This window comes from Protopterus annectens, chromosome 6.part0 (genome assembly GCF_019279795.1).
Source record: "Protopterus annectens isolate FY-2018-M chromosome 6.part0, PAN1.0, whole genome shotgun sequence".
In the NCBI taxonomy this organism is placed as follows: Eukaryota; Metazoa; Chordata; order Ceratodontiformes; family Protopteridae; genus Protopterus; species Protopterus annectens.
In genome coordinates, this window is record NC_056737.1 from 1,615,650,251 (window position 1) to 1,615,667,594 (window position 17,344).

Sequence of the window (17,344 nt, forward strand, 5' to 3'; positions counted from 1 at the left end):
CAGTGCCTACTAAATCTAGGAGGCTGAACTTGTAAGAAATCTTTAACAGTCTGCATAGATTTAGCTTTATCTTTCATCTTTTTAAGAACTTCCTCAGCCTTGTTGCCAAACAGGCGGTCCTGATTTAAGGGAGCATCCAACAATTTAGCTTTAACATGATCAAGCAAAGATTGCTCCTTAAGCCAAGCATGCCATCTGAGCACAGACCCAGTAACAGCAGCCCTGCAAAAGGCCTCTAATGAATCAAATCCACACTGCAAAGTATGTTTTCCAACCTGTTCAGCAGAATGCATTAAATACTATAATTCTTTACTTTCTGCACAGTCAGGAATCAACATCATTTTCTGTTTAAGCAATCCAATAACATGTTGTTGATACTTTAACATATGAAACTGGCAGTTTAAAGCCCTAATGGCCAAGGTTGCAGAAGTGTAAACCTTCCTACCCCATCTATCCACTGCCCTGGAGTCTCTATCAGAAGGGGTAGGATTTTTAGCAGTAGAAGCCTTAATGCCCTTGGGTCCCTGTGAAATGGTCTCTGGATCCGCAATAGGATTTTTAAAAAGGAACTTGTGAGAATCAGGAACCCTGTAATATCTGTCAAGTTTTATTGGAGCAGGAGGCAAAGAATCAGGTGCCAAATAGTTTCCGAAAAAGCATCATCGACAATGTCTAGTACAGGAGAAATAGCTAAAGGCCTATGCTGAGGCAGGAGTAAGAAATCCCTAAGCCTCTTTTTTGAATCAGAACAATCCTGGATTTCCCAGTGAAAATGCTCCCTTAGAGTATGTAAGGTTTCACCAAAGAAAAATCCTCTGGAGGGGAAGCAGAGGGAATGGAGTCCTCTGCATCAGAATCCTCATAAGTAGATAAGGTCAAATCCAGATCATCAGAAAAATCAGAATCCTGGTCAGAAGATTCATAAACAACTTCAGTCCTAGGTCTCTTAGAAGGGGGGAGGTTGGCTTCCTCTAATTAAGAGTTATAAGATCGTCAGCCATTCTTATCATTTGTTTTTTAGGCATAGAGGCCTGAAGATGCAGCCTGGGCGTCATTTATTTTAGGCATGGTTCGAGATTGAGGCCTAAATGAAGAAGGAGGCGTCGGTTTAATACGCAAGTCCGTAGGCCTGAATATACCCTCAAAAGCCGGTGCCTGCACAGCAGCTCCGGACCCATCCAAGGTAGAGACATCCGTGGGTTCCATAGCTGAAGCATCTCGCGGCATACCGGATTCCGAATGGGTCTCAGTACAGGCCTGCGAATCAGAAGTAGCGGGTATTAGGGGCTGCGAAAGCACCTCAATGAGTACCGGCGAACTGGTGACTGGCTTAGAAGAAGCGTCGTAGGCAGTTTTGGACTCGGTGGCCTGCCTCTGTCTTTATCTTTGTGTTTTTTTTTTAAATCCCGGTAGTCGGATTGCTAACAGACGACATTTCTGGATAATTAAACCGAGAACCGAAATATTTAGAGGTAAAAATATATAGACGACGGATAGTGCGCTGATTAAATAAAGCACAAAACCGACAGCAAGGTATGTCGTGATCAGGGCCTAAGCAAGGAATACAGTACAAATGAAAATCTTTATGAGGTATTTGCTTTCCACAAGTAATGCAATTATTAACTTTTACTGACATCGGTAAGGAGCAAAAAAAGGTTCCCCAATGGGGTACTTAGCTTTAGTTGAAGACTTTGGTTCTGAAAATCGAAACGAAAATTTCAGGAGTCGGCCGACCGGCATTTGCGAACTGCTTCTGCTTCAGGCACCGCACGGCAAGAAAGACTGATGTAATGGCGTCGGCCGCATGTTTTATACCCCTGACGTCATGGAAGAAGGGACAGCAACCGACACAGACCCAAGACTTTGTTAATCAGGCCGACTGAGGGCTACTGCAAGCAGATAACCCAAATGCAGTGACTGCAACAGTGAAATACGAAGAACATCATTGTCATTATTTGCTGACCTCAGTCCTCAGACATTTGAGTGCTACACTTCATACCCTTCATAAAATGCATGCTAATGCAAAACCTATTATTCTATCAAATTTCTAAGTGTGTAATAGCAATATTTAATTAAGAATTGTTCCTAGTTTTGGACTTTTGTTTCCCCATTATTTTTGGTTGTGTCAAGATTTCTTGCCGAATAGGTTGAGAGATATGACCACAGCCCTTTATGACAGATGTGCAGTCTCTGACCAAAAACTGGTGAGCCCTCAGGAATGACATACAACCACAGATTCAAAAAGGAATGGATCAACAGCTGCTAAGCCTCCAGCAGTGGATTACCACCTTGATGAATTAGCCATCCACCTCACTGGGAGTACTTAAGTCCAGTACAACCCTGAAGAAGCTCAAATCAAAGGAAGATGCAGAGGCTTATCTAACAGCTTTTAAAAGATCTCCAATGAGGGAGAACTACTGCAAAGCTGAATGCGCCAGAATTCTATCATCCCACATTGCTGGCGACGCACTAAAAATGTGTATGTTATCTTGAAAAACTCTGGTGCATATAACTATCAGAAACTGAAGGAAAATTGGCAAGGGTTTCACCTGAAGTGCAACTCCTTAAATTTCATAACTAGTCTTTCAGTATGGACAGACTGGTCACATCAGAAATAGCCGATTTAAAGCGTACCTCAAAACCGTGCCTAGAAATTTATGTAAACAATTTAAGTAAAACTCTGGAAACTTGTCTGTAAATAAATGTAAGGGGTCATTCCCTAGTACCTTAAGAAAATGGATATCTCACAGTGACCCTAAGTCTTCTGAACAGTAAACCATCACTAAGTATACTTGCAGCATCAAGTCAAACTTGCATGTAGAAGGGGTTAATAAGCTTTCACCTTGTAACAAAGAAAAACTTCATTATTTGAGCCAGTTTGTTTTAAATGTTCTAGAAAAGGGCGTATAGGCAAGTACCGCGCAGATACTGACAGCAATAATATTGTTACAAAAACTGTTAATACTAGCCAGCAGGCCCATGAGTGTTCTTTATCTCAGCTAGGCTCCAAAGTACTCCTTGGCATCTAATTTGAATTATGTCTCCAGTCTATGAAGAATATCTCTAAATAGGAGATCCTCTAGTGGTAAAGCAGAGGATAAGTTGTCCTTGGCATCTGACACAAGCTAGTGTGGGGAGGGTAGGATGTTTGGTCTACACAGACCAGTTCATCTGCCTCTGAATCTAGGGTATATGAATTCTCTTCTACGGCAAGACTAGTCTTTCTTTTCTTAATCGGAACACATGATACCTCTTGGATATCCAGTGCTGGCCGTTTGGCTTTAAGAGAGCTCACAAAATCCTAGGCCATCTGGGATAAGTCCATGGATAAGGCCTGGGTTGTGGGTTGCAAAGAAGATCATCTCAGCCAAGGTAAGCTAATAGATGCCAGCTTCAGCTTCTGCATTTTGGGACTCTGTTCACTGGCAGATATAGTGGATCTCATCCAGGTCTCTGTAACCTCATCTCAGACAAACAGTGAATGGACATCATCCTTCCCTTCACTGAAAACAAAGAAAATGGGTATTAGCTGCATGTGCTCTCAAGAGAGACCTCTAAGCTGATTGGCGTCACAGTGGTTTTGGTCATGCCTAAACTCAATAATGTGGCAGGACGTCAGCCAAAACTAACTCCAAGGATGAGGTGGGGGTGGGCAAAAGTACCAGTTTGGTTCCAGTGTCAACATACCCAAAGAAACAAATCATGCTGTTGTTGGTCTCCCAGTTTCTCTTTCCTTTGGTCATATAGTGGGAGTGCTAGCACTTCAGGAAGATTCTCTAAACCTTTGGCTGATGCCATATTAGAACAGGACCAGGACTGTGCCTTCTTTTGAGTAATGTAATCCAGGAAAGATTTCGACGACTTAGCTTTTTTGCGGATTGTCCTTACCATAAACCCTACACAGTAAGGAAAGCCTATAAACGTTGTGCTGTGGGCCTAAACGGAAAATACACCATTGTACCAGCTATGTAAATCCTTGTGCAGCACTTCTCTGCCACACCTAATGCACTAACATCTAATAATCACTATGACTATCAGACCTACACACAATACTCAAAATTTAGAAAAAGGAAAGACGCCATGGGGAACATATCCAAAATCTCTGAAAAGGAGGTCAGCATGCTAGACTGACAATGCCCTGTACAGCATATAAAATGCACACAGACCACAGCAAGAACAATCCAAAGAAGGTGTTATCCAACAAACCTCTTATACCAGCAATATCCTGATGTCTTCAGTGGGAGGGCATTGGACAAAGCAAGGCGGTGGAAATAAGACTTGCTATGGCAACAATGGGCATACAAGTTGAAAGACAAGTAAGACACATGGAAATGCCAGAAACCTGGTTCAAGGCTCCAGAGAGCACCCCAGCACTACCAGGCTATACGTCATATCATGCTTTTCGGCCCCAAAACCCGGACCGAACCACAAAAGGAGGGGGAGTTTCCATATTTATCAGGGATATCCACACCTCCAGGTTAGTGGCATTGCACAAAGTATCGGAGACCATACATGTGCAACTAACAGTGGGCAAGACTGCTTTTCAGTTTATAGCATCCTACAGACCACCCTCTCAAAGTCAGGAATCCCACTCGGCTTTCCTGAAAACATTGGAGAACATGAAGATCTCTCCGAACACCATTATATTGGGCAACTTCAACTACCCAAACATTGACTGGGAGAACTACTCAAGCCCCAACACCTTAGCCCAAAGGTTCCTGGAAATTATAAACTCAAATGCTATGGAACAACTAGTCACCACTCCCACAAGAGGGGACAACATACTAGACCTGATCATTACCAACATGGGGACTCTATGCTCCACACCAGAAGTATATCCCTCATTGGTAAGATCAGACCATAAATTAATTTCACTGGATGTCCACATCCCGACCCCACCCCCAGCCCAGAAAACCACAGTGAAAAACTTCTCAAAAGCGAACTTCCCACTTCTCAAAACTGAAGTGGAATCCTTCAAGGCCCCAGGGCCAGTGGAAACTACGGCCCAAACTGCAGAATCCTATATAAACGCATTCTACGGACATCTCCAGGAATGCATGGATCATGCTATCCCACACAAAACCAAGACCCAATCATCCAAAGGCAGGCGTCCAGTCTGGTGGACCCCTGCCATAAATAAACTGTACAACAGAAGGAGGAAGCTACTACATGATAGAGCAAAATCCCTAATAGGGAAGGCATCTCTGATCAGTACTAGCAAAAATTACGATCCCTCATAAAATCCTCCAAGGCCAGCTTGAGAGAAAAATTGCACAGGACACCAAAGACAATCATAAGGCTTTTTCAGTTATGTTAGAAACCTGGGATGCAACTCCCAGACTTGTTCTGAGTTGATTCTAAACGACAAAAAATACAGTGAACCCACAGACATCGCCAATATCCTGGCAGACAGGTTCAGTGCAAACTTCTCCACCCCCTCCCCCACAAAAGAGCAAGTATCTATCCCGGCAGAGGGCTGCCTCCCAAACATCTCTGATGCTCAGGTGAAGGCTGCCCTCTCCAAAGCAAAAAACACTGCTTCCATGGGACCAGATGGCATCCCAGGTTGTGTCCTACATGAACTGAAAGAGGAACTAATCCCTCAAATAAAACAGCTATACAATCTCAGCCTCACTACAGGATATGTGCCCACAGAATGGCGTACAGCAACAGTGGTCCCACTCCACAAAGGTGGAGCCTCTACAGACCCTGGAAACTATCGCCCCATAAGCCTGACTAGCTTAGTCTGCAAGGCTATGGAGAGGATCATCATGGAGCTCATAAACAAAGACATTGGGGACCTACAGACACTAGATCCTACCCAGTTCGGCTTTGTCAAGGGCAGATCCTGCCTTTTGAACATGGTTGACTTCTTCGAAACAGTCACCAAAGCCATAGATGAAGGGAAGGTAGTCCACACAGCCTATCTGGACCTTGCAAAGGAATTTGACACAATACCCCACTCGGGCATCACAGATAAGCTATCCAGCTTAAATATAAACCCCTATGTCACAAGATGGGTCGCAAACTGACTCAAAGACAGAACCCACAGAGTGAGAGTTGCTGGAGCCATGTCCGACTCGAAACCTGTCACAAGTGGCATCCCACAGGGTTTTGTCCTGGGACCACTCTTGTTCGGTATATACTTTTCCGAAGTACAGGCAAACGTGGGAGGACTATGGCTCACCAAGTTCGCAGACGACTGCAAACTGGGCGCCATAATCAACTCTCCAGCTGACACAAACATCCTCCAAAAAGGTCTCACAGAGACAGATAACTGGTGCCAGCACCATGGTTTAAAGCTAAATGCCAAAAAATGTATAGTCATACCCTTTGGCAAAAACAATGTGCCCACAAATTACCACATAGGCGGAAACCCATTAAGTACAGAGAAAGTTATTAGGGACCTGGGGACCCAAGTTGATAGCAATCTCTCCTTTGAAAACCACATTGCCAAAATGGTTAGAAAGACATTCTACATAGCCCACCTCATCACGAAGGGTTTCACATCTAGATCAAGAGAGGTAATCGTGCCCCTTTATTCATCCCTCATCAGGCCCATCATAGAATACAATGCCCCTTTTGGGATGTACCTTACCCGACACCTGCAGCAATTAGAAAGACCCCAAAAGTATCTCACCAAGAGGATCAAAGGTCTCAAACAGATGCCATATGCTGCTCGGTTAAAAAAACTCCAGCTCTACTCAGTTGCATACCGCCTACTTCGAGGCGATCTATGCCTGACATACAAAGCTATGTCAAATCCAGAATTAATGGACATGCTCCACCTCAGTAAATCTAAATCCCTTAGAGCCACATGCTCGAGGGACTTGAACCTCAGCACAGAAATAAATAGAACTTGCTGGAGGGACAGGTTCATAACCCAGAGGCTCCCTTCGCTCTGGAATAGAATTCCAGTTCATGTGAGGCAGAGCACCTCACTGAATCTCTTCAAGAAGAATCTCGATAGGTGGATGGGGGATCATAGGTTTGTCCCAGGGATTACTCCCGTGTCACTATTAGACAGAGGCACAGTAAACTAAACCTTAAAAAGGGCACAGTATACTCAAATCAAGGGGTGGCGTAAGCCATACAGAATCGGGCTAGGCTTATAATTGCCCCAGGGCAGATAGCCTAGTATGAACCTATGAACCTATTTGCCTGAATGGGATGTATGTGGAGGTTATACATATTATGGACCTTATTAAGTTCCTGCTATCTTTTATGCACACAGTTATCTGGAGAGTAGACCCCACCCATCAAAATGTCTACAAGCAAGCCTTAAGATCCTTACCATACTTGGTCAACCCACAAAATGGGTATGCCTAGGCAAAAGTCATAAAGGTCTAATGCCCAACTAGATCTTGGCAGAAAGTTCCAGTCAGTATCAGAGACTCTCAGTGGCCAATTCAGTCTCTCACTGGCAAGCTATCACCATATCTAGGAAAAACAATGACGGCAGGCTCCTGGGCCCAAGCTGTTCTGTGCAAAACAGCAAACTAGCTATACACTTCAGTGTGTGAAGGAAGTCATCTACCAACCTTATCCGCCAATCTTTCTGGTTTCTGCTCTAAGTGGCAGGTGCTGGGGGGAACAGTCGGCTAACTACAGTGACAGTTACCAAGAACAAGTGGGATTTTGACTCAGTGCAATAAGAGATCACCACAATTAAGGGTTCAGAAGCTTGCAGTAAAGGTAAGACCCCAAGAATGGACATATACTACCTTATCATACCTTACTCCTTTCTGAATCCTGCCGCCTAGCCTTGTGGGACAAGTCATCCAACTGATTCTTGTGCCCACTGTTGAGCACCAGTTCAGGCACAAACGTCAGTTCCTAAAGTGGTTCTGATCTGAACTGAAGTAGGAATATAGTGAAGGTTAAGCTGAAATGCAATGAAAATGAGAACTTTCTAGCAACACAAGAGGAGAATTGAGCAGGACAAGTGGCTAGAAAGAAGTGAGAATTATGGGAGTCAGTGTGCTCCCATATACCTCAGCATGACACTTGAGTACATATTAGGGTTGTCTTCTATTTGCAGAAGTACAGCATGCAGTAAGAAAAAGGACTAGCAGATGAAAGGAATTGTCAAGGTACTTTAAGAAAAAGTGTACTGCCAAAAAAAAAAGAACAAACCTTTTAACAAAGGAAGACTGAGTGGTCCCTTTTGGGATCATATCACTATTGCTAAAAACATTTTTAAACAAAGACAATTCCATTTATTTCTGGATGTGATAAATATGGTAAACATATGCTGTTCACTTATCTATCCCCTTCTTCTATTCTCCAACATACAGACCCAGATCTCTCCCCTCTTTAGAAAGCTAATAAAACTATATACAGTACTTATAACTTTGCTGAATAATAATAATGAACACTCGTTTGCAAAGAATCTTACCGATCTGTATTCAAAGTATGTCTCATCGTACTCATGGGCACCAACAGTAATTTCTGGAATGAATTTTGGGATTGCAGTAAGGCTAATCACTCTCGCTTTGTTCTCAGCTCTGAAAAAAAAGATGTTAATAAGCAGTTTTACAATGAATTGTTTTTCTCTCTCATCACAATGTAGACATCATGGCTCATTTACTTTGAAAGCAAAATTAAAGAAAAATCATGACTAGCAAAACAAAAGAATAAGCTTTAAGTAAATGGGACCTGCTTCACATCTGTGAAAACATATTTTAATGTCATACACAGTTACTACTTGAACAGATTTCAGAGAGAGATGCATTGCTTTCTACATAAAGTCATTAATTAAAACTGTGAAAATACAGTTGTGTAAAAACTTACCATAACAGTAGATGTTTTGCTTATCACTGCTGCAGTATTCCTTACTACTGGGATAGCCCGCCAAGGGCAGTTGTACATCTAGATAGCATACCAAAGCCTAGGGTGTTCCATGCACCACACATCCATCATATATCTTATGTAATATGTCTAAAAGACTGAGGGACATAAGTGATGTACGAGTACAAACACCTTAGAACTGATTTGCAGAAGAGGAGCAGCAAACAAGGAACACAAGAAAATGGTACATAAACATCAAGAAAAGGGGAAAGAAGTCTCCTCAGTCAGAGTAGAAAAAAGAAAAACTAACGGGATGGAGGGACGGAATACTGCAACAGTGATAAGCAGGACATCCACTATTATGGTAAGAGCGTACACAACTGTACTATGTCCTTTTTCTCAACAACTGCTGCAGTTTTCCTTACTACTGGAAAATTAATAAAGCTAGTGAAGAGAGTTGGAGGAGAAAAGCAGAACTAGAGAGCCCTCCAAAAACATGGAGATTTGACCTAGCAAAACATGCCACTGAAAAGCGTTCTTATCAAAAGTATGCACAGAGAAGACCAAGTACTAACTTCCACAATGGATCTAGTATACAGACCCTTAAGAAAAGCTCCAGAAGATACAACTGCCCTAGTAGAATAAGCATAAACAGAACAAAGAAGCTGATTCCTCTGAAGAGAGTAACAAAAGGAAATGGCTTTAGAAATCCAAGAAGAAATGTCTTGCTTGGAAACTGCAAAACCTAATTTCTTGTCCTAAAAAGAAACAAAAAGCTGTACAGATTTTGTTACCTTTAGGCTTGTCTAGCCAGTACCTAAGCTGTCTATAGAAATCCAAAGAATGAAGCATCCTCCATGCTTTCACTATTATTTAGAGGAGAAGGAAAGATGAAATGTCTGATTCAAAGACAAATCATTGACAACCCTATACATAAACATAGGATTAGTTATACGAGACCATCTCTCTGTCAAAAACTACAAAAGGATGAATGGCCCACAAGAGCCTGAAATTCACTCTTTTGGCTTACGTCAGAGCCATCAACAATACAGTTTTCCAGGTACATAACTTTGAAGTGGAAAGAGGCTGCTGGTTCAAATGGTAGCTGGGTCAGCTTTTTAAGACAATAGTTTAGGTTCTTCCTTTTTTAATTTCTCAAGTCTTTTGTGTTTATATTACCATGATGGAAATGGAGCCCATTCCGAAGTCAAAGAATGATTAAAGCTCATGAATTAGTATTGTTTCAGTCTTTGATGTCAGCCAGAAGTGCTCTTCTCAGCACCCGTAATGTGCACAGCAAAGACTCCTACAATTCGTATGGAGTTACATGTATTGGTAGCATATCTAAATACGATTTATAAGACCCATTGCTCCTACTACTATTGGAACTGTCTTGGTATCTTTCTTCCACATTGCTCTCGTTTCTGCCTACAAATCCTGATATTTCATGACCTTGTGTCTCTCTGTACTCAAAACACTGTATTCAATGGGCATAGCGATTTCAATGATCAATGTTACATTTGTCTTCTTTTCATGGACCCCTATATCTGGTTTTCTTGCATCTATCTTTTGAATTGTTGGTAATGGGTGATCCCATGTGATGTGGACTTGATCATTTTCTATGATGCTATGTGGCTCATGTTTCCATTGTTTTTCAGCTACTTCAATACCATAATGTTTACACAATCCCCAGTGCAACGATCTTGCCACATTATTATGCCTTTCAGTATACGGTCCTTCTGCCATTAGTATGCCACAACCAGCAACAAGGTGTGCAATTGTTTCCAATTCTGTTTTACAAAACCTACATTTGTCTGTTTCTCCCGCATGTTCAATGGACTTTGTAAACCAACGTGTACGTAAGCCCACTATCTTGGACTGCCAATATTAACCTGTCCTCTTTTGGTTTGAATTTGTCTCTCCTTAATCATTCCTGCGTTCAATCTTGATCAACATGAGGTTCTTCCAGAAGTTTTCTATACTTGCAACTATATTTATGCATTTTCCACATTTCTTGCCTTCTCATCTGATCCTTCACCTTATATTCTTTCTTTTGTTTTTTGGCACATTCAATGGGTCTATATTAGATGATCGAAACGTTAGGTAATCGAATACCTAAAGATCGATACCTAAACAGCGAAAGCTGTAATCATCGAACGGCCACTTCCGTGAATTATTTCGTAGGGAAAGAATTTGCTTGACCGTTATTGGGAATCTGCCCTTTTCTCCACTATAAAGCGATCTCAGAGTTGGTATATTTAGTTAGGGGGTGTGTGGGGGGCACATCCCCCCCTACATGGGGGGAGGCAAAGCCTCCCACCCGATTAGGGTTTGAAATTTTTTTTTTCCTCCAGCCAAGTGAATTCTTTCCCTACAAAAGAATTTGAGGAGTGGCCATTCGATGTTTACAGCTTTTGTTTAGGTGTCGAGCTTTAGGTAGAGTACCTAAAGCTTTAACTTTATAATACAGACCCCATTCAGTTGCAGCCTGATATTTATCTACTTCTGGTTTGATTTCCATTCCTGCTTGACATCGATATGCTTCAACTAGACTAAGCAGGGACGTCATCATAGACTTATTCTCCTTATGTTTCAAAACTTTCACTATTTTTGAGTCCTGTGAGGTCAGCAGATGTGTGCAGTCCAGCGATTGCAGAGCTATACACGTAATCAGTTTCAAGGAGGCCCATACCTCTTAAAGAAATGGGAACATATAACCTTGATATCCACTGATTTTTATAAATCATGATGGGAGCATAAAGCATCCTTCTTGTTTTCTTATCTAATCTATCAAACACGTTTTGGTGCCAGTCAATCACTTCAAAACTATAAGTTAGGACAGGAAGAGGAAATTGGTTTACAGCCTGCATTTTGTCCCTAAATGTCAACGCTGTTTTCAGGATAAATTTAAAAGTATTTCCTAAGTTTTATTTGCATTTGTTCATGTTTTATTGTTGATCCTACATCAATTCCCAAATATTTATACACTTCCTCTTGCTCCAGTTCTTTTACATCACATTCTTGTCCCAAACTGATGTTTTCCTGGTGCTGCAGTTTTCCTGCTTTAAAGGTTGCTTTTGCACACTTATCAAGACCAAATGACATTCTTATATCATCTGAGAAAGTACTACTTACACTTGTGGTTTCAGTTCCTCATCCGATGAGCTATACAGTTTTAAATCACCAACAAAGAGAAGATGCGAAGTCTTTACACTTTGATGTTTTCTAGGAGTTAAATTACAGCCATGGCCTAATCTGTTAAGTAGACAACTTAATGGGTTAAGGGCAAAACAGAATAACAGAGATGACAAGGAGTCACCCTGAAATATCCCTGAAATAATGATTTGTTTATCATGGCTTAATTGCAAAGTAGTCTGCCACTGTTTCACGGTCACTGTAATGTAATTGGAGTGTAGGATGCATCTTACACATTTTTAAGCACTCTTATTCATGAATGTGGGATAGTATTAAATATTTTTTGTAGCCAATCCATGCCATAATTAGATTCTTCTCCTGTTTACAATTCTCCATTATGACTATTTCTCAACAGATGATCCTTTGTTCCATATGACTTTCTTTTATTGCACTTTTGTTCTATTGCCACGACTGAGTTTTCTTCTAAATGACTATAAACTCTGTCGGCATCAATTCCAGTGTATAGTTTATATGTAGTTGGAAGGCAAGTTATTGGTCTATAATTTTTGGGGTGGCTTGCATGTTCACTCAACTAGGAGCACTGTTTTTCCTGTTGTTAGCCAGGTCGGTGTCTGTTTGGAGTGTGCATACAAATAGTTCTTACTCATGGCTGAACCTTTCTGCAAAGATATTAATACTTCTAACCAGAAGTTAGGTACTGCATCTGGGCCTGGTGTTTTCCAATTAGAGGCTTTTCTTAACTTTGTTTCAGTCTTTCTGGCTGTTACTTCATCCCATTTCATATCCTGCACCTTTGAATTTCTTATACTTTCTTTTACTATTTCTATCCATTTAGCATCTTTGTTATGTTCAGGATCTTCATAAATACTTCTCCAAAATGTATCTATTTCTTCTTTTTTGGGTGGTCTTTCAATTCCTTTTACCTTGTTTTCTAGTTTTCTATAAAACTTTTTGAGGTCATCAATAAATTGCTTATTCTGTACTTTTCCTTTATATTTACCTGTGTAGCTTCTAAGTTTTTCTGCCTGTGCTAATATTTTTAGTTTATTATTTGCAATAATGCATGATAGCTCCTTATCAGTTATAATATTGCGCATTGCTTTTATCACGTCTACCTTTGAGTGTTTTTGATCTGTTCCCTCTTCTATACTCCTCTAACAATGACATATCTTGTCTTAACTGTTTTATAGTTTTTTTGTATTTTATATTTCCATGTGGTGGTATTCAATTTCTTCCCTTCCTTTCCCTTACTACCCTATGTTCTTGTGTTAGAATTGTAACTATCTGTTATTAATTTAGCTGCAGAGTAATATACCCTGTTTACTTCTGTTACAGCCTATGGATCTCTATGGACAGTCCTAATTACTGTGTTTGTTTGTTTTATCAGACGTCTGACTTTTTGGGTTTTATTGACCTTCTTCAGTCTATTTCTTTCCTTTTCTCAGTGAACTGATGTTCTCTGCTCTTTTAAGACAGAAAGTATAACTTCATGCCCACTTCCGTTCTGATGTCGGATTTGGAATCCGCTACTTTCACAGTGTGGATTCTGTCCGTGAGCCAGTTGGCAACCCATCTTATGACATAGGGATTTATACCTAGTTTAGTGAGCTTATCTATAATTCCAGAGTGGGGGATGGTGTCGAAAGCCTTGGCGAGATCTAGATAAGCTGTGTGAAACATTTTACCATCAGTTAGAGTAACTTGCAGTTTTTCACTTAATACATGGCCACAATCTCCCCCTGAAACTGGATTGAACTGACTGTTTTGTGTACTAGCCTCAGTTCCAGGTGTAGCCCCGCTCAGTTTGCCCTCGCTACTCTCAGGCTCACTGCGCTCAACTCCCACCCCCCTTCCCCACCCACCTTCCATACCATTTCCTTTGGAGCTAACCACATATCTTCACAGGTTCATAGGTAGGTACTAGGCTATCGGCCCTATGGCCCATATAAGCCTAGCCAAAAAATGTACCCTGGCTTTCGCCACCCAAGTAAATTATTTTCCTATGCCCCTGTCGAGTAGAGCCACGGAAGTGATCCCCGGGGTGAATTTCCCATTTCCCATCCAATCATCAGATTTTTCTTGAAGAGTGCTAATGAGGAGCTCTGTTTGACATAGATAGGTAGTCTGTTCCAGAGTATGGGAAGTCTCTGGGACAGGAATCTATCCCTCCAGCATGTTCTGTTTATTGTGGTGATAAGGTTAAGGTCCCTAGAGCGTGTAGCTCGGAGGGATTGAGATCTCTTTAAGTGGAGCATGTCAAACAGCTCTGGGTTTGACATAGCTTTGTATGTTAGGCAGAGATCGCCCCTGAGTAGGCGATATGCGATGGAGTAAAGCTGTAGTTTTTTGAGACTGTCTGCATAGGGCATCTGTTTGAGGTCAGTAATCCTCTTTGTGAGGTATTTCTGTGGTCTTTCCAGTTGTTGTAGATGTCTTGTAAGGTACATACCAAAAGGGGCGTTGTACTCTATAATGAGTCTAATGAGTGATGAGTAGAGGGGAACAATGACCTCTTTTTTTCTGGATGAGAATCCTTTTGTGATGAAATGAGCCACATAGAAGGATTTCTTGACCACTGTGGCGATGTGATTATCAAAGGAGAGACTACTGTCCACCTGTGTCCCAAGGTCTCATCACATTTTCGGCATTAAGTAGACTACCAGCTATGTGGTAGTTCATGGGAACACAGTTTTTACCAAAGGGGATGACAATACACTTTTTGGCATTGAGCTTCAGGCCATGGCTTTGACACCAGGAATCTGTCTCAGTGAGGCCCTTTTGTAGTTTGTCCACATCGTTAGGAGTTTCGATTATGGCTCCTAGTTTCCAGTCATCTGCAAACTTTGTTAGCCAAAGACCTTCTGTGTTGGCCTGCACTTCAGAGAAGTTGATACCAAACAGGAGAGGACCCAGGACTGAACCCTGTGGTACTCCACTTGTCACTGGTCTGATGTCAGATTTGGAATCCGCTACTTTCACAGTGTGGATTCTGTCCGTGAGCCAGTTGGCAACCCATCTTATGACATAGGGATTTATACCTAGTTTAGTGAGCTTATCTATAATTCCAGAGTGGGGGATGGTGTCGAAAGCCTTGGTGAGATCTAGATAAGCTGTGTGAACCATTTTACCATCATCTATGGCTTTGGTGACTGCTTCAAAGAAGTCAATCAGGTTTAGGAGACATGACCTGCCTTTTACAAATCCAAACTGAGTAGGGTCCAGAGTTTGGAGATTACCAATGTCTTTGTTTATGACTTCCATGATGATACGTTCCATGGCCTTGTAGACCAGGCTCGTCAGGCTAATGGGGCGGTAGCTCCCGGGGTCCGTCGTGGCTCCCCCTTTGTGGAGTGGGATAACTGTCGCGGTGCACCATTCAGTGGGTACACAGCCTGAGGTGAGGCTATGATTGAACATGGTACTTGGGTAGGGTGCCAGTTCATTCTGTAGTTCGTGTAGAATGCAGCCTGGGATATTGTCAGGTCCCATGGATGCTGTGTTCTTGGCTTTGGAGAGTGTGTTTTTTACCTGTGCAGCCGTGATTATAGGAACTTTGCATTCTTCGGGTATAGAGATGGGCCCTCTAAGGGGTGAGAGGGGGGTAAAGTTAGCACTGAACCTATCTGCTAGGATGTTGGCAATATCAGTTGGTTCTGTATATTTAGTGTCATTATGCTGTAACTCAGAGAAGATCTGAGTGTTCCCATTTAGATTCTTGACATAGCTATAGAATGCTTTGTGGTTGTCTTTAGAGTCAGTGGCAATTTTTTTTTCATAACTAGCTTTGGAGGATTTTATGAGGGATCTCAACTTCTTACTGAGGTTGACCAGGGAGTTCCTCCAGTCATGGGATTTTACTCTTTTTTGCAACAGTTTCTTTCTTCTGTTGTAGAGTTTGTTTATGGCAGAGGACCACCAGATTGGCTTCCTTTTTCTGGAGGATAACATCTTGGTTCTGTTAGGGATAGCATGATCCATGCACTCGTGTAAGTGCTTATAAAGTGCATTTGTGTAGGATTCGGCAGTCATACCTCTATTGTCCATCTGCATGGGTGTCATGAAGTTTGCTACTTCTGTCTTAAGAAGTGTGAAGTTGGCTTTTGAGAAGTTTTTTACGATGGTTTCCCTAATTGGGGCTGGGGGTGGGATGTGGATGTCTAAGCTGATTAGCTTGTGGTCGGATCTGACCAACGAGGAATTGACCTCTGGTGTGGAACACCGGTTTCCCATGTTGGTGATGACCAGGTCTAGGATATTGCTGCCCCTGGTGGGGGTATGAATAAGTTGATCCAAGGCGTTGGAATTTATGAATTCTAGAAAACGTTGAACAAAAGAATTGGTACAGGAGTAGTTTTCTCAGTTAATGGTGGGGTAGTTGAAATCGCCCATTATTAGGGTGTTGGGTTGTACCCTAATACTTTCCAGTGTATCAAGAAATGAGGAGTGTGAATCCTGGGGCATGGTGTGGGGTCTGTAGCAAGCTACAATTTTGATTGCGATTTTGCCCAGAGTTAGTTGCACTTGGATAATCTCGGATGCATTATGCTGTGCAACTAGCCTGGAGGTGTGGATATCCTTAATGAATATGGACACGCCTCCGCCTTTAGTGCTTCTCTCTGGGTTAGGTGGCCGAAAGGTGTGGTATGAATTGAAGCCTGGTAATGCAGGGGTGCTCTCTGGAGCTTTGAACCAGGCCTCTGTCACTGCACAGATGTCAATGTTCTCCATTTTAAGGAGTGCCTCGAGTGAGTGCATTTTGAGGTTTAGACTTCTAGCATTGAGTAGCATTACCCTCAGATTTTGCTTGCTTGTACCGGTTACGGTGGTGAATTTGTCATTTGAACCTTGCCTAAAAAAGGCACTATAGGGGTGGCAAGAGTCTTAGCCAGTATCCGGAATCCTAAGGGTGACAGGTGCAGGCCATCTCTGGCAAAGCATCGTGGACTGTCGCTCATGTCATCCCAGGCAGACAAATACTGGATCCCCTTAGAATGACACCAGAAGCTTAGCCAATTGTTGAAGTCAATCATTTTGTCCTTGTACTGTGGTTTCATTCTGGGTGATGGCAAGATGCTACTCAGGGTTAGGGTCATACCTGCCTGGGATACAAGATCGGAGAGCTCCTCCATGTCTCTTTTCATGTAGTCCAGGGAGGTACGTCTCAGGTCATTCACACCAACATGGACAATGACAGTGTCATATTTGTACTTATTGTGGAGTGACCTGAGTGCATGCGTTATGTGGCGGATCCTGGCACCTGACAGGCAGCTGACAGTAACTTTCTCCTTGTTTAGTCTAGTGAGTGGAACATCAGTGTTCCTGACTATAGAGTCACCTATGAGTAGAGTGTTGGGTACGTTGTTATGCCTTATGGGCTGTGGTTTAATGGCACACTGAG

The 17,344-nt window shown here is 42.1% G+C and overlaps 1 protein-coding gene across 1 annotated transcript in view; it reads right to left on the bottom strand.

Annotated features, from left to right (window-relative positions):
- NDUFA10 (NADH:ubiquinone oxidoreductase subunit A10) overlaps nt 1-17,344 on the bottom strand; it is a 440,169-nt gene that overhangs the window by 39,343 nt on the left and 383,482 nt on the right. The window contains exon 9 of the mRNA XM_044075063.1: nt 8,399-8,507. Coding sequence (XP_043930998.1) covers nt 8,399-8,507 — 109 coding nt within the window. The remainder of the gene's footprint in view (nt 1-8,398; nt 8,508-17,344) is intronic.